At 37.0% G+C, this 23,463-nt stretch overlaps 2 protein-coding genes across 2 annotated transcripts; one reads left to right on the plus strand and one right to left on the minus strand.

Annotated features, from left to right (window-relative positions):
• Window positions 1-326: 326 nt before the first annotated feature.
• Window positions 327-5,545, minus strand: oxa1l (OXA1L mitochondrial inner membrane protein). The gene is made up of 10 exons (XM_055197299.2): window positions 5,387-5,545; window positions 4,858-4,992; window positions 4,421-4,706; window positions 4,106-4,249; window positions 3,820-3,905; window positions 2,958-3,122; window positions 2,462-2,566; window positions 2,085-2,247; window positions 1,893-1,973; window positions 327-572 (listed from the first exon to the last, which is right to left on the minus strand). Exons 1-10 carry the CDS (start codon window positions 5,495-5,497, stop codon window positions 448-450), a joined length of 1,401 nt encoding a protein of 466 aa, XP_055053274.2. The 5' UTR covers window positions 5,498-5,545; the 3' UTR covers window positions 327-447.
• A 19-nt stretch (window positions 5,546-5,564) lies between these two features.
• casp23 (caspase 23, apoptosis-related cysteine peptidase) lies at window positions 5,565-22,649 on the plus strand. The gene is made up of 11 exons (XM_055197308.2): window positions 5,565-5,786; window positions 6,007-6,081; window positions 6,358-6,428; window positions 6,498-6,671; window positions 8,376-8,555; window positions 8,663-8,734; window positions 8,970-9,146; window positions 11,034-11,268; window positions 11,672-11,773; window positions 15,415-15,524; window positions 22,423-22,649. Exons 1-11 carry the CDS (start codon window positions 5,720-5,722, stop codon window positions 22,516-22,518), a joined length of 1,359 nt encoding a protein of 452 aa, XP_055053283.2. The 5' UTR covers window positions 5,565-5,719; the 3' UTR covers window positions 22,519-22,649.
• The last annotated feature ends 814 nt before the right edge of the window (window positions 22,650-23,463 follow it).

The following is a 23,463-nucleotide window of genomic DNA, read 5'->3' on the forward strand; positions in this document are numbered from 1 at the left end:
CCATGTCATAGTTGGAGACAACTTAGTAAAATACAGTTTGTCCGTTAAGGGCTTCTGTAGAAACATGGCGGCACAAAATGGCGATTACCATGTAAGGTGACCCTCGGTGTATGTAGATAAAAACGTCTCATTCTAAGGTAATAAATACATAACAATTCATTATGAAAGGTCTTTATACACCCCTGATAATATAGTGATGTATTTTATATTGCATTTCTGTCAAGAGATCCTTATAAAAGTTACACACTGCACCTTTAAAGTAATCATTGGTATTCACTTAAAAACAATTCTTTATACACCAGACTGTAAATAACAGAAGACAGCAGTAAAGGAACACAATCGCCTTTTAATATGACATAATACATACAATAGTCTTATTTTACCACCATTCCCTCAGTCCATCTCAATATATATGTACAATGCACTTCACAATTTACTATTAAACATTTAGCCAATAGTGTCCTCCCAGGGCCTCTTTTTATCATTTTGCTTTGGACTAGTTGACTTTCCTGTTGACATTGGTGCTGCTGACTGCTGCAGGGGGTTGTGGGTAAAAGTCTGCCTCAGTGGACCTTGAAAAGAAGAAGAAATGTAAATTGTAAAAAGAAATGCATATATGCCAAGCTTCATTCACACAGCCAGTGTGTCCACAAAAACTCAATTTTGTGTTGCGTTGTGAGATGGCATGAAATGGTCAAAGTGAACAGCGCCAATGCATTTAGCCATTGCAAAACATATAATAATCTAAAGATGAACTGTGACAAGCTCAGTACAAAAATGTATCCAAGATAGCAAGAAGGTAAAGAAGATATTTAAAGGGTTAGTTCACCCAAAAATTACAATTCTGTCACCATTTATTCACCCTCATGTTGTTCTAAACCTGTATAAGTTTTATAATTTGATGAACACAAAAGAAGATATTTTGATAAATAAATATAAGCACATAGTTGGATGTAACCATTGACTAGTAGAAAATAGTAGAAAAACAAATATTATGGAAGTATTCTGATAAATGATGAAGATAATTTGATAAATGATGGTAAGCACACAGATGACCGTACCTATTGAATTCCATCATATTTGTTTTCCTACTATGAAAGTCAATGCTTACATCCAGCTGTGTGCGTAGCGTCATTTATCAAAATATCAGTAACATTTTATAATAAGGGTCCATGAATCATGATGAACTAATACTTAAATTAATTCTTACTTAAATATGAACTGATGCGGAGTTAAAGCATGAACTAAACATAAATTAATGAAGAGTCATCATTAACTACAACATGACTCAACACTTGAATTAATTGGCAAGTAATACATTAACTAACAACAAAAAACATGGCAGGTTGACTTTTCAATAGTTTTTGATTTGAAGTACATGCCTTAAAGGAACATTTCACTTTTTTTGAAAATATGCTCATTTTCCAGCTCCCCTAGAGTTAAACATTTGATTTTTACTGTTTTGGAATCCATTCAGCCGATCTCCGGGTCTGGCGGTACCACTTTTAGCATAGCTTAGCACAATCCATTGAATCTGATTAGACCATTAGCATCGGGCAAAAAAATAACTAAAGAGTTTCAATATTTTTCCTATTTAACACTTGACTCTTCTGTAGTTACATCGTGTACTAAGACCGACGAAAAATTAAAAGTTGGGATTTTCTAGGCAGATATGGTTAGGACTATACTCTCATTCTGACATAATAATCAAGGACTCTTCTGCCGTAACATGACTGCAGCAGGCATAGTGATATTACACACTGCCTGAAATTAGTCTTCTGCTATTGAAAGTAACCAAGGGAACTATTTTCGGGCAGTGCAAATGATGACAAGATTTTCATTTTCGTGTGAACTATTCCTTAAACCATAGCGCATGTAGCATAAAGCCTCACCTTTAGCTGCCATATCAAGATGCCCTTTAATTCTCCTTTCTCTTTCCTCCAGCTGCTGAGCCAACTGAGCATTTTTCCATCCTGTAAACACACACACATAGAGAAATATTACAGGAAGCAATACAAGCTTGGCAAAAGAGCGGAAAAAGAATCACATATAGAAAAGAGAATAAAGTCAATTTAAGTCCACACCTTTCTTAATGCTTTCAACGAAACCTTCATTATTAGGCAGTGCTGAGGGTGGGTGTGTAATGCGTTCTGGGATGCGTAACTTCTGTCTCACCACCGGGTGCCTCAAGAGGGCCACCTGACCCAGCGAGAAGAGGTTAGAGGTCATCCAGTAGGTAAATACAGCCTGGAAAAAACACAGATAGAGTTACACAGACGGAATTCATTACGGCATGACAAGAAAAAAAAACAGATCTCGTCACAACCAGCATGATAGCCTCAGATACATGAGAGAAAGGAAGAGACTAAAGCTAAAAGTATATTCCCGGTTTTATGCATGTGAAAGGGTCAGTGTGCGTGACGCAAATTTCGTCATTAAAACTTAAACAGGCTTAACTTACTGTGGGGAAGTTAATTGTCAGAGGAAGGATAACAAAGGGCATAATTCTGAAGACAGTCTTCATGGCCCTCAGGTTTGGGTTGTCTATACCAGATTCGGCCCCCAGCTAACAACATGGTAAAAACAGTTTAAAGGTATGTTATACATAAAAAGCAGATTTGCAGTAAATTCAATATTACAAAACACATTTCTACAAATGCTAAAATAAACATAATATAACAGCAATGATATCATAAAGTAGTTTACCAGAAAAATGAAACATCAGACCACCTGTCAGTTTTACCCCCATCACTGTTTTCAGTAAACAAGCATTAAAAAATGTGTATCTATTTTGCACATTGTGTCTCTTTATATTTTTTGTGAACAATAAAAGTTTTTTAAATTATTATTTAACTTATAAAAGCCTTTCCTTTCCTTGTACTGTACTACAGTTTTTTGTTACTCATTTTGTTAAACAATTTTTATTTTGGGGTGTATTATTCTTTTAAAATATTTACCTCTAGGATGGCAAACATAGTGCCAGTCACAGCTAGGGGTAGAATGTAAAATGGATCAGATGCTGTTAGGTCGTGGAACCACCAGAGGCCGCCAGTCTGTAAACTGGGTACGGGAAGATATGCCATTTTACGCAAGGCAATGAAGAAAGAGACGAAGACTGGAGCCTGGGGAGGAAGAGGATAAAAAGATGAATACGATTACCAGCAGCAAAGTAAACAAATGTTTCGATTGTGAGACATTCACAGTGATTCAATGCCCATATTAAACATAAAAACAATATGCGAGTCAAAACAATCTCATGGCAATTCATATGTGTTTTATGAGGGGTTATGATATCGTACTAGGGATGAATAACGATTAATCGCGATTAATCTATAGCAGAATAAAAGTTTTTGTTGACAACATATATGTGTGCAAACTGTGAATAATAATCATGTGTATATAAATATGCACACTAGCATGTATAATTTTAAAAAAGAATATATATTTACATATGAAGTATTTATATTTATATATAAATAATTGATACATAAATATGCAAATGTATATACACACATAAACATTTCTTAAATATATGCATGCACGTGTGTGTATTTATATATACATAGTTTTTATACACAGTTCACACACACATACGTGATGTAAACAAACGCTTTTATTCTGCTATAGATTAATCGTGATTAATCGTTATGCATCCCTAATTCGTACACTCTTTTAGTATGATTTGCTTTCATTAATTATTTTTCCTCGGAACTATACGTTTTTTTAATGATTCAATTTATATAAATTCATAAGAATTAGCCTCCTTGTAAAATACTTATGAATTTCCATGAGATCAGGTTGCGTGAGTCGGTAACTAACCTGTACCAGTGGCACTAGGAACCCACGCAAAGGGTTCACATCATGTTTCTTCTGAAACATCATCAAGTCTGTGTAGGCCTTCGAAACTAAAGAATGAAGAAAACATCATATCAGATTATGCGTGTCAGACCAAAGGACAGTTTTAGGGAAATTACTCTGCTGGGGCAATAAACACACTGGTCAATGAAGTATAATCCACTGACAAGCAGCTGAAATAACTAAAGAGAAAGTACAGATGCAAGCGAAGTTTAAAACATAATAAAGTATATAAAAACAAACTACTTACAATCAAATTTATTACCGCTCTGCTTGGCCTCATTCATGCGGTTAGTGAGTTTGGTCATTTCTGGCAGGACGTTGTTTAACTTGGCCGCTTCCCTCTGTCCCTTCACAATAACAGGAAACACGGCACAACGAGCAATGATAGTCCCTGGGAAAGACAAGAGAGATTTGTTGGAAATCACAAACATTCAAGTCAAAAAAACTCATGTAATTTATCCAAGTCAATGTGTTAAACACATAACTTATGATCATGACACAGATATTGCCAGATCTGGTTGAAACATGAAACAATGAAAAGCTTATTACAGTATAGTTTTACCTGCAACAATAGCCGCCCACCATGGCAGTCCAATGCTAACATGCATAAACTCGAGCAGATTCTGGATCACTCCGACAGGTGTGTAGCTGCCGAGCCCAAGCTCTGATAGGCTGACTTCAGTACCGACCCCCTGTAGAACATCCAATGCTGTAACAGGAGCTTCAGTCACCTGTTCTGTGATTGGCTGAATGACTGGTGGGGTGGGATCAGCATTAGAACTTATAAAGGCAGCTGGGACTACAGTATCTACAGGTGTAGTTAACACAGTCTGAACGGCTTCAGTTGTCTGTAAAATAAGCGCAATATTTACATGTAAGTCAATACACAAATGAAATAACAGCATAGACAATAAAAATGCATTTACAAATGAAGTGCATGACAAAAACACAGACCTAATTAGTCTTAACATATTTAACAGAGCAATAGGAAAAACCTACCTCTGAGCTGCTGTGTCTAACCGCTACAGCGCTGACCAATAGGAGTCGTCCATGGTTGTGAGAACCAATCAGTGCCCTAGCAAGAGGACCCCTACTGCCTCTGACAGTGTGAAGATGTGATCTTTGTACAAACCACTGCAATACAATTAAACAGACTGCTCAGGATATGAGATAAAACCGATAAAACATCACAACTTTTTATTATTATGATGATAATGATGCACAATTGACATTTGCGATTTAGAAACCCTTACTATTCATGACACCTATGAACAGTATGAAACTTCGTTCTTTTAACAATCATCAACCAGACAAACATAATTATTACACTGACGCCGAATACGTTAAAACTGACAAAAGCAAGTAACGTTATTTTAAAGAGCATATGACACAACGATCATCATCACACATGCACAGTTCAGCACTTAGCTGTTTAGCATATTTCAAAGTCAAGCCTTATAACACTGCGTTTTACGATTTCTGGGGGATAAATGAACAAACTACAAACTATCGCATAAGTCTGCCTAACCTCATTCTCTGTCATAACAATAGGAACACCGGTTCCGAGCGCTTTGTTGCTTTGTCGAAGCAAACATGATCTGAGACGTCCCGTGACCACTCTGCTCTTGAGCGCAGCCATCTTTGATAGAGAAAACACATTGTACGGTGAGTGGGGAAGGACAAACGCGTTTAGTGTCCGCCTCCGCCCTGTCAAAAGCTTATCAGTATTTGATAGATAGAATAGATAGAAGCTTTGTGACCTGCTGGCTGAGCATCTTGTAGTGGTCTTTTTTTGGGAAGTTCGCCTTTCACCCCTCTGTCTTTTTACGTATGATAAAACTTTTAATTTTTTATAAGAAAAATGAGTGAGGAGGTCGATAATTCGGATCAACTGGAAGACTCCCTGGCAGGATTGATCAACAGCTTGAGTTAATCATTTTATCTAAACTATTTTTTATAAACATTTTATTTTTTCCAGAAGTGTGTTATAGATTGATAACAGCTTATAAAGTAAAACTAAACCGTAAGAAAATGAGCTGCAAAATCCATTTTGAACTGAAAGTGAAACTGGAATAGTTATTGTAAGAGGAAGTATTTAAAATAAAATCTATTTAAAAAGTATTACCGCTTTATTTCTTTTGAATCAAGGAATCTCTAACGTTAAATCCAGGAACATAGAGTGTAATACTGAAGAATACCCGTTAACCGATAAAGTTGGATTTGGTAAGTGGAAACCTCACCTTCTCCAATCACCATAAAGTAAATTCTAATAAAAAGACAGATTTTATTATGATGATACATGATATGTAATGATGATAGTAATAGTCAAGGCTGGATGTTAGAGTTCAACATTTAATGTTTTTTATTTAATTTTGACATTAATGCAAACAAGCAAGCATTTGAATCACAAACCAATGCATATATGGTTAAAATGGTAGGCACTGTACTCATGTACGAAAACTTGCTTAAAATAACTTGTTTAATAATCTTTGTTATCAGTTAAACTGCCCTGTGGTCATCAAAGGTCACCAGACTATATCGTTGCTTGGTTTAAGTATTATCTTAAGCAGGTCAGTAACCATTACACTGTATACATGTTATACTTCTATTATGAAGTTAACTAGTTGTTGCATTTTTAGAGTGAAACAGAGTTTACCTGTCCTGCATATCAAGAAAGTCAGAAGAAAACCTGTGGAAGAAAGGTGTCTTATCATGATACCTGTAAGCTGATACCACTGACACCCAAACAAAGGGAATTTTTGGAGGAAAACCTCGCTATACTTGCTGCTAGAAGACTGTGTGATTTTAAACCAGTAAGATTCCTGTTTTCAGTGTAATTTGTTTTGTTTACAGTCTGTCCTGCTGAAAACAATAAAACCATTACAGAAAATTCTAATCATTTCCATTAAAATATTAATAGGAACCATCAGCTTTTACCATTAAAACCACTACACTGTAGTGTGTTTTGGGCCATATTCCATTAGAACTTATACATATTCCATTAGAACCAATACATAGTAGGGGAGAGCGGGGTATGTTGTCACACTTTTCACACTGTCTAACATTTACTGAGCACCATACATCAAAATGGTATAAATGTCATACCAAATGAAAGAAGGAAGTCTTGGGCACATATGTTGTATTCATAACATCTTTATATCTTATCTCATTACAGAGTTGTAGACTGTTGAATAGTGACTGTGCACTTGTGACAATTTGCCCCATCGGAGGGTAAGTTGTCACACTAGGGCGGGTAAGTTGTCACACTAGATTATCTAAAAATAAGAACACAACTACTTAATTGTGAATATTGATTTTAATTTTTAAACTCAAACCAAACTGGAAATATAAACATCCGTGCCTGGAGAATCTGGAAAAACAATTATTTCAATCCAAATAATGCACATTTCAATTAAGTGGCAAGACCACTTTACTTTGAACTTTGGTTCAAATGTTCTATGGCTTTCACATAAAACCAGATAACTGAATGGAACGCTGCAGATAACTTGCTTAACTTAACATGTTTAACCTCTGAACAAAACAGATGCCCTGTATGACTAATAGGACTCATCTCCAGAATCACAATTCTGACACACATAAATTGCCTGGCCTGAGGTGCAAGCATCATGGGCCCAATTGTTGCATTTTACACATTTTACCCAGGTCTCCTTTGGACGACTCTTTGAAAATGGCTCTACACAGACGAGGCAGAAGCACTCTTCATCATCTGATGATGACTCTTGCATGATTTTTCTTCTTTTAGCTGCCTTGTTTTTCATAGGTCCAGATTTCTGCTTCCCTTTCTTTTGAAACAGCTTTTTGCTAGATTGAGGCTTATTCTTTTCTATATCATGTTTTCTGAGCATGTTCGATGTGTTTGTTTGTACAGGGGCAAGTTGTCAGATGTGACGACTTGCCCCAAAGTCATTGAGACAACTTGCCCCATACTTACTTGTGTGCTAATGTTGTCTAAATCTCAAGTTTAGCTCATCATATCACTTTAGCTAAAGTATCAAAAGACACTTTACGGTCTCCTCTATTTTGTGCAAAATAATCATTTTAAACATTCACACCTAACAAAGTTGTATTGCATAAAATGTAAAGTGATTTTTTTTTACTTTTTAAGCAGAAAAATAAGAAAATTGTGCTAACCTCAGATTACAGTGATCTTGACCACATGTGAACAGGAAGTTCACTATAGAAGAAGAAGTCACATAAAGTGGCTATTTGATTTTTGAGATAGAGCCTCTACTGTTGGAGTTATTAACAGTGTGACAACTTACCCGTGTGACAACTTACCCCGCTCTCCCCTAGCATTAGAGACCAACAAAAACCAATACACTGTAGTGTGTTTTGGGCCATATTCCATTAGAACTAATAAAATTCCCAATAAAACCAATAAAACCATTAGAATTTTCTGTAATGGTTTTATTGTTTTTTTCAGCAGGGTGGTCTTGGTCATGTATGTTGTCTCTATTACACAATTTTCCAAACATAGCTGTTTGTCATTGGTGCAGTGTCCAGGATGTCGGTCTCATGTAGAACGACAAGATCAGAAAAACCTGTGTGTACGCTGCACTCTTTGCACAGCCAACATGAAACGCACTTATTACTTCTGCTGGCAGTGCCGGAGAGAATGGAAGGGGCCGCATAATAATGCTGTGAGGTGTGGCAATAATGGCTGTGGAGAGAAAGTGGTATACATTTTTTAATTCCATAAATCTTTGACCAAACATCTTGTGTGTTTATTTAGAAGTAAATCTCTCTCTTTTTTAACTAAGATAGTATGCCTTATTATGAACAGGTGGCTCCAGATCCTCTTGTGAAATGCAATCCTGAATTTAAACAAGAAAAACTTAGAATAGAGGGAGATGATGTAAGTATAATTAAAGGCTGTTATTTTCTAAATATCACATGACTTAATTATACAAAACAATTGGAAAAGTTTTAAATAAAGTACTTAGATATGTTAAAGTGTGAAAATATTTTGAATAACATCCTTTAAGCATTTTACTTTATTTTCTGTTATAATATTGTCTTCTGCTTTGCTTTGTTCTTGTATACTATTTGCAAATGAAAAGATGTTTGTGCCTTTTCTCTTCTCTGGAAAGATTTACCCAACAAAGGACAAATCCCCTGATAGAAAGCGCTTGGCTCTGCTCATCAACAATGTTGAGTTTGAGTACCTCAGTGATAGGACTGGGGCAGATAAAGACGAATGGAGTATGGAGAAGCTGCTGAAGGCTTTGGGTTACACTGTGTTCACACTCACAAATCTCACTGCGCAGGTGTATACAGTACATCTATCTATCTATCTATCTATCTATCTATCTATCTATCTATCTATCTATCTATCTATCTATCTATCTATCTATCTATCTATCTATCTATCTATCTATCTATCTATCTATCTATCTATCTATCTATCTATCTATCTATCTATCTATCTATCTATCTATCTCTCTATCTGGTCAGCAGTGATGGCCGGTGACTTCTTTTTTCGAGGGCGCTCGATGAGAAATTCATCACGACATGTATGTAGCCCATCATGTGTGTGGTTCATGTGTTCTGCGCGTCGAGAGATCTGTGTGCATCACGTGTCTTGTCAAAATAAGTGCCTGCTGCAGATGCGTCTAAAGGGTTTATGATAAAAGAGATGATCGCATTTGCCAGATACTCGCATAATCTCATGCGTAATCAGAGTTTACTGTTAAGTGACTGTCTTGGGTGTATTTTGTAAACGTGAGCGTCTTTTTTATCATAAACGGTTTTGACACAGGCACTTATTTTGACAAAACACGTCATGCACATAGATACACGCATATTTTGGAAAAAGGAACCACACACACGACACTTCGAACATTTATTCTGAATTAGCGCCCTTCGGATGAGCAGGACGAGCCCCCACTGATGGTCAGTGAAATCCAGGCTAATGTCTCATATTCAAATTATGAGATTTGGAGCATCAAAGTTTGATTTTTACTCATTGATTTAGAGTAGACATTATTGATGTCAATCGTTGACATGACCTTACTCAATCAGTATTGAAAATATCAAGATTAGATGTTTTTTTTACATTATGTAGGATGATTTTATGCAGCAAACAGTAAATCACAAATAAATGACTTAAATCTTATATTAATTCTTCGTAAAAAAAAACTTAAAAGGCAAAGATTCCAGGTGCCAAACAAAAATAGCTTTATTCGCTTAAGCCAACAAAATTAAACTATCAAAACACATCAGCATGTATTCAAAGATCATCTGAAATTCCAGCAACTGAGTCCATTCTTTATATTGTTAACATCAAAACGCAGCTGGGTTCTTCTTGAAGAATTTTTTTTTTAAAAAGGTGCATATAAACAAAAATTTTATAAAGTGCTAATGTTTGGCCAGTGAAAGCAATCAAATAAACTTGATAACAGTTAATTCAAACTTAAATTTAATAAAGTGCTAATCTTATAAAGCAATTTTTTGTTCTGTGTCATCAAAACAGTAACAAATCTAATATGTCAGAGATTTTAATAAAGTAGCAAATTTTGTAGTTAGCAAATCAAATTCTTAAAATATCATTAGATTATAACAAGATATTCAAATATTATACTATTCTAGTCTCTGTCTGTTCAATGGTCTGCCTAGTGACTAAACCGATTTTGAAAACAAATACCTCTTCGAAAATCACAAATGTTTTGGTTTCCTAACTGTGTGTTCACACCAGCCGCATATGCCGATACCGATATTAAACACTTGCATACAATACTATACAGTTGGTCTATTAGCTAGTTTATTTCTGCATCAAATTATTTTTTACTGAACATGGATTGGATCTAATTAACATTCAACTGACCAACATAATAAGAGAGGCACAAATTAGCTAAAACAAATATAATAAGACAGCATGACAACCTCCAAAGGTGGTTTTTGCTATTCACCATTAACTCATTTTTTACATAATGGATTTCTTAATGCAGTTTATTAATAAACAAACGATATCGGCCTTTCTCGTGCCGATGGTTTAAATTCACCAAAAATCGGCCAATAAATATCGGCGGCCGATACATCGGTGCATCACTAGTGAAAACAATCATATAGTAAGTATATACAGTATATAAAAGAAATCATTTATAATATATGTAGAAAAGAATCACTCAGTATGTTCTTGATGATTTGATGCTCAGGGTATGACTGACGCTGTCCAAGACTTTGCCAAACGAGAGGAGCATGTCCAATCAGACAGCTGCTTTTTGGTGTTCATGTCCCATGGAAATGAAAAAGGGATCAGTGGGATTTCCACCGAAGATAGAAAAGAGGACATTTTCTCCACAGATGAAATTTTTAAAGCTTTGAACACTCCAAACTGTGCTGGATTGCGAGACAAGCCAAAAATCATCCTCATTCAGGCATGTCGAGGTGGTAAGTTACAGATTAGGGTGACATTCTTATTTGTGTTAATGGTTATGATGTATTATAGCAAACGGAATGAATGAATATTCTTCAAGGTTTTTGTGTGGAGTTTGCATGTTCTCCCTGTGTCAGCCAGGGTTTACTCCGGGTATTCCAGTTTCCAGCAACAGTTTAAAAAAAACATGCAGGTTACATAAATTGGAGATGCCAAATTGCCGTTCCCCCAATGTGTGTATTGATCAATTTATAGATTAACCATGTATAGATCAACTAGTTCTCACCATGAATGCATAGATGCTGGACTGGGAAGAATAATTATTAAGAATAATAAAATAATACATAAAGTTAGATTGCCATGCAGTTCTGCCCAGTGTATCTGCAGTATGATGTGCCTTAACAACTCATGTTATAGGTGAGGACGGCTGTGTGGAAGTCACGGACAGTATACCAGTAAATAGCAAAAGAACAGAGCACCGTGAAAAAGATTTTTGCTGCCTGAGATCCTGTACACCAGGTAGGGAAAAACTTACCTGATTCCACTTTCCTAATATAGACAATTTAATCGGACGCACATGCGTTGTTGCAGTTACGCGTCATGCCGGAACTTAACTTCCAGTCTCTGTCTGTTTAATGGTCTGGCTATTGGCTAAACTGAACTCGAAAACAAATACCTCGTCGAAAATAACAAATGTTTTGGTTTCCTAACTGTGGGTTCACACCAGCCGCGTTTGAGGTGTCAAATTCGTGTCTAGTCTACCGCATCTAGTTTGCCGCTTGAACATTTTGAGTTTACTCTATTCATTCGCGCGTGGAAGCCGCGTGTGAAATTCTAGTCATCGAGAAATTCACGTAATGGAGGGGCTTCTGCGACGCTGCTTGCTTCCTGAAATCACGTCACTACTAGGGCAAGCTCCTGATTGGTTAACGTGGCGCGTTTTTCTGCAAAAGTAACAATTTTTCAACTCGCGCGTTTCCCGCGGCAACGTTCCATTCGCGCGAACTAGATGCATGATTGAGGCTGAATCGTGTCTGCAGCGCTCAACGCATCATTCACACCGTGAGACCTCCAGACGTGCGTCAACGCATCTTCACATTGACTTAACGTTGAAATCACTCCCGTTTGACGAGCATTATGGTGCATTCACACCAGCCGCAGCGGCAAAAGCGCGCTATTCGCGCGTAGTTGGACACTTGAACATTTGAGTTTACATGCTTCATTCGCCAGTGAAATGGAATTACACCCTGGGCGAGACACCTTCAGGCATACCTTCATGTTTTGCTCGTTTCTCCTCTACTTGTTTTCTTTTTCTCCTTTTCCTGAACGTCTCTGTGTTTATTTGGCACTCGGTAATAGTGATGTTACGTTCGTGAACGAATCATTCTTTTTGAACAAATCTTTAGGTGAATGAATTGTTTTCGTTAACATAATCAATTGATTCATATTTCTCGTTCACTGAAATTCCTCCTACTATAGCAGCTAGGCGCTAGCAGCGCATGCGCAGATCAGTGAACCGCTACTGTGCACATAAGCTTGTTTAAATTTATTCAAATTTAACATACAGAACATTATAAATGTGTAAATGTCTGACCAAACAATTAAAATGATTATTATGCATAAAAACCTTATGTTTTGGTCATCTGAATTACACATTTGAATTTTGTTTAATCAGTTTTTTGCAACAAGTAAATAGTGATACAGTATGATTGTTGACTTTAGACGTAGCACATAAGAAACTCTTTTTCGCCCCCTGCTGGCAAATACATATATATATAATTTGAAGAAATGGTTATTGAACGAATCAGTGAACGAATCATTTTGATGAACGAACTAAAATCATCTCTTGAAAGAAATTTCCATTACTACTCGGTAATCATCAGATTTCCCATTCACCCAAACACTGTCACTTACGACCAGAAGTCAAGACTAAACCAATTCACCTTGGTGACCACATAATCGTTTGTATTACCTATTTTTATTAGCCATTTCACAGAATTCAGAAATACAAAAATTTGCATTGTTATTTGGAAGAAAGTCAACATTTTCCCATTATACAGTGCATCCCCTGTCCCCCCTTTGTTTCATTTGGGAGAGACCCAGAGATCCCCTGCGCTGCTTTCCCGTCTCACAGCTTCTGTGCTTGACACCTTCTCAGGAAGCAGGGGTTACGTTCGTGAACGAATCATTCATTAACGTAACAAGGCAGCATTTTTCCTCACTATTACCGAGTGCCAAATAAACACAGAGATGTTCAGGAAAAGGTCAAAAAGTAAATAAGTAGAGGAGAAATGAGCAAAAGATAAAGATATGCTTAAAGGGGTCTTAACAAACACACGGATTGTAGGCAACAGTTTACATCTTGGCCCTGTTGACGTGGACAAGACTGACGTTATCATAATTCCTCCCGCTTCGGTCTGTAAGTTAACTCCTGTTAGCATTGCATTGTGAGCGAATCTCTCAATAATGGTAAGGAGGGTCACATTTCCGGCTGACGTCAGAGGTATTCAGGCCAATCACAACTTACATATTAACTGGCCAATCAGGGACACAGCGCTTTTCAAACCGATGAGTTTTGTACAAAATCAAAGCTATTGAGGAAGACAGGGATATCTGGAGCTACAAAAAGATACGGTATGTGGAAAATAATGTGTTTTTTTAACCATAAAGCACGCAAACACATTGTATTATACCAAATACACAAAATAATGTTGTCTTTTAGCAATGAAATAGGTGCACCTTAAGATTGTATACATTATAGTAAAATTTTTAAAACAGTAACGTTAAAGGAATAGTCTACTCATTTTCAATATTAAAATATGTTATTACCTTAACTAAAAATTGTTGATACATCCCTCTATCATCTGTGTGCGTGCACGTAAGCGCTGGAGCGCGCTGCGACGCTTCGATAGCATTTAGCTTAGCCCCATTCATTCAATGGCACCATCCAGAGACAAAGCCAAAAGTGACCAAACACATCAACGTCCCCCCCATTCAAGACGAGCAGCCACACGAGCAAGCCTGGTGGTACAAAACAAAACGTAGCGCTTTTCTGGGCGGATTTAGAAGAGGAACTATATTTTGTGGCGTGGTGGCACTTTTGGGAGTACTTCGACTCGGTGCAGTAACACCCTCCCTCTCCCATTATGAGAGTGAGAAGGGGAGCGGACTTTTCAGGCGAGTCGAAGTACTCCCAAAAGTGCTATTACGCCATAAAATATAGTTCCTCTTTTAAATCCGCTTAGAAAAGCGCTACGTTTTAGTTTGTACCACCAACCTTGCTCGTATAACTACTCGTCTTAAATAGGAAAAACGTTGATGTGTTTGGTCACTTCTAACTTTATCTCTAAATGGTACCATTGAATGAATGGGGCTAAGCTAAATGCTATCGAAGCGTCGCAGCACGCTCCAGCGCTTACGTGCACGCACACAGATGATAGAGGGATGTATCAACAATTCTTAGTTAAGGTAATAACATATTTTAATATTGAAAATGAGTAGACTATTCCTTTAACTGTTTTCTTTATTTCACACATGTTTCTTTAAGTTTTTGATTCAGTTCTATATGTTCTGTTGGTTGTATCTGACACAGTAAGTGCTTCTGGTGTTGTTTACATTTTGCAAAATGTCTATAAGTGACCCGTCAAAATAATTCACACATACAGTGTGTTGCCACCAGTGTTGGGGGTAATGCATTACAAGTAATGAGCATTACGTAATAATTTTACGTAATTTCTGAAGTAACGAGTAAAGTAGGACTGCAAGTTACTTTTCATTTTAATGAATTAGATTAAAATATATATAACACATAAATATATAAATAACATAGTCACGTAGAATTACATACTCTATGCATGCGGGCCTGAGTGGGAACAGATTGGAGATGGCAGGCCAGAGTTTGAATTTTTGCGATGGAAATATGCAATTTCTGGATTCAGAACTTCTCAGTCATAAAAACACCTGCAAGGGCTGAAAGAGATCAAGCCTCAGCCAAGTAAAAACGTAACACAAAAGTAACATAAGTATTACTTTCCATAAAAAGTAACTAAGTAACACAATTAGTTACTTTTTGGGGAGTAACTTAATATTGTAATGCATTATTTTAAAGTAACTTTCCCCAACACTGGTTGCCACATAGTAAATTTGTTTTCTTTATGCAGATACAGTGTCTTACAGAAACAAAGTAAATGGCTCTCATTTCATCCAAGATATTGTGGAAATATTTAATCAGCATTCTCACCAGGACGACATTGAGGAGCTTTTCAGAAAGGCAAAGTCACTTTGAATTATTTTAAAATATTGTTTTAGTTTATTTTTAAATTATGTGTAAATTGAAACAGTGATTTTTACAACAAGAAAATAGAGAAGATGTCTTTAGGACACTTAAAATATATGACAAGTGGAGTTATTTATAACACTTTTAGACCTTTTTGAAGCTTTAAGGGTTGAAGGTTGTCATCGACTTCCATAGTACATTGTAGAAAAAAGTGAAAAGCTGGTAACACCATTTAAGTTAACTAAATTAACTTTTTAATACTTTTTTTTAAGTCAGTCTCAGCGCAAGTACTTTAAAAAATGCTTACGCTGTCTCTAAAACTGGTCACAAAACGCGCCATTACGTTTAAGTCTGGAGCCCTGATATATGTACATTTGCAAACAAGATTATTCAAGCCCCTTGCCTTGCAAGACATTTTTATGAAATGAATTTAACAGAGGCATCAGTAAACTATTATAGAAAGTGTATTTGAGGGTTTTTAGTGGAATCTAGTGGTGAGATTTCGCAACCAAACTCAATTTCGAATTTTTAGTCACTTGCTGATCCCGCCCACCACGCCTGCCAGCGAGACATTTCAGACTTTTTAAAATAAATATGGAGCCAGATTTTTTTATTTTATTTTAGAGAATATGATGCATTAATGCAGATTAAACTACCCAACAGTATATAAAATGTATCAACCTTAGAAATATACATGCAACATACACAGTATAACAGCAATAATATGAATTTATCGAATTGGGATGCACCCAATAAAGTCAGGGTTTTTCCTGCATAGAGATTTCGGAGGTAGCCGCCTCCACCAAATTTTGTTCTGCCTCATGCTCTCGACAAGTGTCTGCATCTCAATCAGCTCCCTTGTTCAGTAGTCAGAGAGTCAGACATTTTAAGGGCTGTCTCAATTGCAAAATCCTTTCAGTGTACGCACAATGCAACGCAAAAAACAGTGAGCATCGATGGTCCCTATGTTCCCTTAAGCCAGGCATACAGATTTACAGTCCAAATTTGAAACGAATTCTGAGACGTGCAACTTTTTGTAAATCCGCCGAATTTCAGCTTCAATGCGTGTCGTTTGCCACGTAGTGTACAGGGAGAAACGAGAGGCAATCGGACAAAGAAAATATGATGCCCTTACATGTGATTTCCAGTAAGAGAACAGACAATAAATGCTCACTGACTTTTTTCGTTGCATTGTGAAATTTTTTAGGGAATGAACTGGAAGACTTTTGTAATTAAGACAGCCCTTTAAATGGCCGACTCCCTGATCAGTGCCCTGACTACTGAACAAGGGAGCTGAGACACAGCCTCAGTCACCAAGCGACTCAATCAATCTATTTGAATCCATTTGAGATAAGTGAGTGAACCGCATAACGGAGGACGTGAAAGAGCTTTATCTGCATTTAATAAGACTTAGCGCAAAAAATTATTGACAAATTCTTGACAAGTTACAAGTTTTAGTTCTTTATCTACAAAATCAGTCGTTTGACTGGCATGAGTTGATGCATTTATGTAAAAGCAATAATAGAAGCCAGAGCTGCTCAATATAGCTAGACTAAGATATAAGTGATTCATATGATTATTAAATATTACTTACAGCAGGGAAAATAAGTATTTGACACATCAGCATTTTTATCAGTAAGGGGATTTCTAAGTGGGCTATTGACACAAAATTCCCACCAGATGTAGCCATCAAGCCAAATATTGAATTGAATAGTTCGCCTGCGCATTCAGATCTTAATGATTAATGGTAAACAAACTTGGCTTGCTGTCCTCGAGGGGAGCTCTGCAGCTGAGCTCTGAACCTTCAGAAAGAGCGAACCTGAGGCCGGGGCTCGATCCCCAAGTTCAACCCCCTCTTGCAACAGAAATGCACAGAGGAAGAAAGAGAGCAGTGATGGAGGAGATGGGGAGGAGGAGGGATGTCAGAAAAACTGCAGCTGGAGCCAGAGGCCGGAAGGCTGCCTTATATACTCTCATAATGATGATTGACAGACCTGAATGTTTAGGCTCCTCTCGAAACTACGTTTAGAACTACAATTCATACAAAGAAATTAGAACATGGCAGACTTCATATTATTGAAGGCAGGATGAATGGAGAAATGTACAGGGACATTTTGGATAAAAATCTGCTGCCATCTACCAGAAAGCCGAAAATGAAAAGAGGGTTGACAAACACAAGGCCAAGGAAACAATGAAGTGGTTTCAAAGAAAGATAATCAAGTTGCTTGAATGGCCCAGTGAGAGAACTGAAGATCAAAGTTTATAAAAGAGGCCCAAGTAACCTTCAAGATTTAAAGACCATTTGTGTGGAAGAATGGGCCAGAATCACTTCTAAGCAATGCAGATGACTGGTCTCTCCATACAAGAGGCGTCTAGAAGCTGTAATCACCAACAAAAGCTTTTAAGTATTAAAGCGTAACTAAACCCCTGGTCAGAGCCTGACTCCACCCACTGGCAATATTTGAAAAATGCAAGAAAAGTGGGCAGATCCCAACAGAGATAGAGGGGATGAACTTAGCTCGTACCAAGCATGTGGTGAGATCGTAACAAGGGCGTGGTGAGCTTGAAACTGCTTACATCACAAGTTACTTTTTGGACCCAACATCCAATAGGAAAATTCAACTGCAGTAGCCACCGTTCAACCTGAAGAGGGCAGCACTCATACGTTTTTACAGCATATATTGTAGTATTGAAACACTTTATATCCAAATGTCAAAAAACTTACTAAAATCGATGAACAGCACTAATTAAGCATCATTCTTACAGATCACTAACTAAAAAAAGTTGGTTAAGGGTTTAGTTGCTCTTTAAATATAGTGTGTTCAATACTTATTCCCTGTGTCATTTCACTTTATTTATTATGACTCAACTTGTATACTTTAATGTTCGGATTTCTTTGTATGAATTCAATATTTGGTGGAGATTTTGTGTCATTAGCCCACTTAGAAGTCCCCTTACTGATAAAAATGCTGATGTGTCAAATACTTATTTTCCCCGCTGTATTTAATATAACACAATTATTATTAGATCAAGCAAATGATTAGGAACAGATTTTTTTGTTTATTATATTAAAGCAACACCAAAGAGTTTTTTTACCTTAAAATAACGTTTCCAAAAAAGTTTCAGTGGTTCATCCACTCAAAACAGGGTAAATGGCAGTTTCACATTCGCTTTGCAGCCCTCTATCGGCCAAAACCGCTTTAACGAAGTTTCCAACAGTCGGGTAGTGGTCCTGTAGTTCGAGTGAAAACTACAAAAACTTGCTTTACGGCAGACCTACAATCCAATCAGAGCCAGCTATGCTGCAGTATTTACGACAGTGGTAATGAACAATTACACTTCTAACCTGTAGGGGGAGCAAAGAGCAATAAGTCTTTAGTGTTGCTTTAAGCAAAGAAGGCAGTAAAAATATTTTTCTTGATCAAGAGTGAATGAAAGGGTGACAGGTGCTGATAACCATGTACAACTATTAACAAAGACAGCAAAACACTTCAAACAAGCACAACAATGAACTTTAAATGAAAAGCTTATGTTTTATTTCATTGAATTATAAACAACAATAAATGAACAAATTAGATGCTATGTTGTATTTAATTATTTTAATTATTTATAAAATAAACCCCCAAAAGTCAAATTTGGTGCAAAATCTTTAATTCTTTATAACCTCCAATAAACTCTGCCTGTAAATGCCTAGAAGCTTCTGTCACCTCTTATTGGCCCATTTCTCACTTGATAAAGCTTCCAGTTTACTGATATTTTTTGGTTTTGGTGGTACCACTTCTTTCATTAAAGTCCACTACATTTTTTAATGAGATTTAAATATTAACAGTGTACAGGCCGTTCAAGAACACTATATCTGATCCCTAAGCCAAGTTTTAATAGATTTGGATCTTTGGGATGGCTGTACTTATAAGTCCATTGATTATAAAGCTTCAATCTCTGCACTAAAGAGATCACCATTTTTGCCAAAATGGCTTCATAAAACTTTCTTCAAGAACTCTAAAGGTAAGTGATGCACAGGTCAATCTATAAACATCCCGCACCGACCAAGGTTTTCAACTAACCTGCCCGCAACTCGGACCGAAAAAAAAATATTTTACCGGACCCACTTCCTGTCCCGCATTTTTTAAAAGTAGTAATTGTTTAAAATAGTTAATTGGCCTCTTTATTTCAAACTACCTGACCGACCGTGACCCGAATATAATTTAAAATATTTTTTGATGACTCGTAACCGCAGATGATCACAGGCACCCGCTCATTTTGGATCAACCCACGCATCACTAAACTTTTAGCATGTTCAAGTCCGTCTTTAGGTCCTTTTTGTCCAAGAGTGGCATTTGGCAAGATGTCACAACATGCCATGTTTGCCCAGTGTTTTTCTTATACCTGCATGCAATAAAATGTGTATTCCTCCTTTCATCAGGTCATCTTGCAGGTCTTTGGCATTTAGGCTATTGGTTAAAATTATTTACAGGTTTTCTGGTTTAACAAATTATAAACTTATAAGTAAGGCAGCAAGATGTGTTTCTAGAAACTCATAGTGTAAGGAATGTTGTGTCTTCTTGTAGCCATAGACTACTAATGTAATAAAAAAATTGTTATAAAACGGCTCGTTCTGGTTCTTCATTCTGATTGGTTGAAACGCGTTCTAAGCCGTGATAAAATACCCTGGTAAACCCACGGTTCAGACCGCATCACAAGTATCACTGCGCCACTGTTGCTGAGTACTGATTTATGAAAATAAACACCAGTCTTTAATAATTTTTTTATTTTTCTACCTTTGCACAATTATGGCGATATCCAGATAAATGTCAATAAATAAAACATTTCGTCAATAAAGAGAAAACTTCTCTGAAGTTTTTTTTGTCTTATTGATATTTCCGCTATTATCCACAAGATGGCAATCTTATCCAACTTCAACACTGAGGCATTCACTCGACACAACAGCGTTGTGGTGGATTTAGCGTGACGTGTGTTTTGATCAGGCTCTGAATCTGATCTCTTACAAAGTTCTTCACAAAAATGGAATTATCTCCGCATTTAGCTGAAAATTTGATACGCACAACCGGCGCAACGTCATAGAATGTCTCTGAACAGGTTCACGCCCACTTTTGGGGGAAATCGCACTAGACGTTCCATTGACTTCCATTCAAAATAGCGGAACAAAGCAACCCTCGTACACAGCCGGCAGGCGCAAACAACCCACGAAATCACTCAGATTAAACACGTTGAGCAACCATCTGTCCACCCTGCCGGCCATAGAGCGCGAAAGATACACCAACACACCCAACTTGGTCAATATAAAAACATGCCCCTCTCACTCTCCCAGCATCAAATCTGTGTAACAACGCTCCCTATTGGCCAGAGGTGTCTTACCCGGACATTAAACACGTACCTTATCAAGTCAACAGGGAAGCAAGTGAATGATTTTACTTCGTATTTGAAAGTTACTTCGTATTTATTTATTATGTCTTTATATTTAGAGTAATGAGTGCACTTTTCCGTCCAGCCATACAACTAACTGGCTTAGCGATATTTCCAGCAATCACTGGATGGCGTTGTTACACAAATTTGACGCTGTGAGAATGAAAGGGACATGTTTTTGTATTGACCAAGTTGAATGTGTTAATGTGTCTTTCGCGCTCTGTGGCGGGCAGGGTGGACAGATGGATGCTCGGCGTGTTTGGTCTGAGTGATTTCATGGGTTGTTTGCGCCTGCCGGCTGTGTGGGGGCGTTGCTTTGTTGCGCTGTTTTGAATGGAAGCCAATGGAGGCGCTGCTTTTTTAACCCCCGAAAAGGGGCGGTGACGAAATTTACAGTCAAGTTCCCAGATGTGCCGGTAGTCCGTATAGGTGATAACTGATAAGACAACAAATGAAGGTAGGATGAAACGTTTTTTCATGTTGTTGGAAAGCGGATGGACTGTTCTTTCATTTGATATCTTATGTTTATTTAAAGAAGATAATTTTTCTGTAAGGCATTCAACTAAAACTGTGTGGCAACTTAAAAAAAAACGCTGACGGGGAAAAAGTTAAGCATGCTTCCAGACATATTTGATCATCACTTCAACAGTTGCACGATATAAACGTTAATGTATAAATTAGATGAATGTTGATTTATAAAAATAAACACCACAGTCTTTAATCATATTTTCATTGTATCTTTGCTGCGTCTCTGTTGTTTGTGAACTGCGCTCTGTTGCAGGCAGCCACACTTGATTCTGAGGAACTACTTTGTTTGGCGGAAGAGTAATATTTATACTAATATAATTACAACTTATTTGTGTTTTATTTTATAAAATCCCGCTAACTTTATGCATATGAAGTAACCGTTTTATAAACGCAATAAACCCCTCGAAGCGTTGGGTTACCAGTGCATTTTATAACAGCTAAGGGGGTTCCGCTTCGCGTCGTGCCTAACAACGCCCCTTAGCTGTTATAAAATGCACTGGTAACCCAACGCTTCTTGGGGTTTATTGCTTTATTCTCTCACTGTAAAAAAATTTGCTGTAATTATGCAGCTGGTTGCCAGTAACTTACTGTGTAGAAAATGTTCCATGTTCATTTAACTTTGAACAAACTGTTCACAGTAACATAAATGTAAAATCTACAGTAAGTTACTGGCAGGTAGTTGCCAGTAATTCCCAGCAATACTTTCATTTCTACAGAATTTTTTTAAAGTATAGTTTTTGTGAAAACTTTTTAGACCTGGCCATATTTGCTACTTTGTAAACTATTATCTTGGATATTACTAAATGGAGACTGACTTTTTAAGCACCAAAAGTATTCCTGTCACTACAGTCACATGGGCTGTTTTAACTATGTCTTACTGTCTTTCTGGGCCTTTAGTCTGTGTGGTTAGTTTAATGTATTATCCTTTTTGTTCATACAGGTGCTTAAGAAGTTTAAGGAGAAGCATCCAGATCAAATGCCATGCAAAGACAGAACAACATTGTCTAAAAGGTTTTACCTCTTCCCTGGGCTGTGAGACTACAACTTCTCATCAGACTGCAAATCTCATATTTTCTGTTTTCTACTGTATTATAGATCGATATTATAGCAACTTTTTTTATTTACTCAGGAGATTGTGTTTCTTTGTTTTTTGAGGTCTGATAAATCATAAAATATTTACTGAAAGGTTTTAAATTGTCATGTTAAATGTGTTGTCTAATAAAGATTAAAAATGTTTTTATGCAATTTATTTGAAAAAATTAAACAAAGACATTGATTTACTAAAATTTAGATGAAATTCTATAATTATTTTAATAATTTGTCAAGAAATCTGAGGACTGGAGTTACAAAAAAATTCACCCCCCTAACAGTTGTCATGAAGGGCAAAACACTTTTTGTACCAGGCTGTAAACATATATTTTCCGCTGTAAAGTTGAGCATTTTAACATGGTGGTCTATGAGAATTGACTCTCTTTGGGAGCCAGTCTCTAGCTGCCAGTTGGTGAATTGCAGTTTAAGTCACTTCCATATTGGCTTTATGATAGAGATCCGAAGGTTGCCCCTCGATTTGAACACACACCAGTGGAGGAGCGCAGTTTCAGCAGCCTCCAGAGCAAAATTAAAGGGTCCCATATGTTTTCGAAGCTCTGATTGTGTTTACGGTGCGCAATATAACAGGTGTTCATGTTACGTGTGTAAAAAAAACTCAGTATTTTTCAAACAATTTACTTATCTCTATACCACTCTTTTCACTGTCCTAAAACGGGCTGATGTAGGGTGACTATACGATATTAAATTAAAATGATGGGTTATAAATGATTACGGCAGGGCCGAATTATCTATGGACGGGATTAGGCGAGTGCACTGAGAGAACTTCCTATACCCAAACATTAGAGACGAGAATAAAGGATAGTCAATGAAAAAGTCTAACGCAACTTCCACCTGCAGTGATTTTTTTCAGATAACCTATGAAAGAGATGCC

Source organism: Misgurnus anguillicaudatus, chromosome 21 (assembly GCF_027580225.2).
Source record: "Misgurnus anguillicaudatus chromosome 21, ASM2758022v2, whole genome shotgun sequence".
Lineage (NCBI taxonomy): Eukaryota > Metazoa > Chordata > Actinopteri > Cypriniformes > Cobitidae > Misgurnus > Misgurnus anguillicaudatus.

What these genes read in the sequence shown, in the direction of transcription:
- oxa1l (XM_055197299.2), bottom strand. Translation starts at nt 5,497, where the DNA reads ATGGCTGCGCTCAAGAGCAGAGTGGTCACGGGACGTCTCAGATCATGT. An exon ending in CTATGTTTGCCATCCTAGAG is followed by an intron (nt 2,567 to 2,957) that starts GTAAATATTTTA and finishes CCATGTTGTTAG; the next exon opens with CTGGGGGCCGAATCTGGTAT. An exon ending in TGACAATTAACTTCCCCACA is followed by an intron (nt 2,248 to 2,461) that starts GTAAGTTAAGCC and finishes TGTTTTTTCCAG; the next exon opens with GCTGTATTTACCTACTGGAT.
- casp23 (XM_055197308.2), top strand. Translation starts at nt 5,720, where the DNA reads ATGAGTGAGGAGGTCGATAATTCGGATCAACTGGAAGACTCCCTGGCA. An exon ending in ATGGCTGTGGAGAGAAAGTG is followed by an intron (nt 8,556 to 8,662) that starts GTATACATTTTT and finishes TATTATGAACAG; the next exon opens with GTGGCTCCAGATCCTCTTGT. An exon ending in TTGAGGAGCTTTTCAGAAAG is followed by an intron (nt 15,525 to 22,422) that starts GCAAAGTCACTT and finishes TTGTTCATACAG; the next exon opens with GTGCTTAAGAAGTTTAAGGA.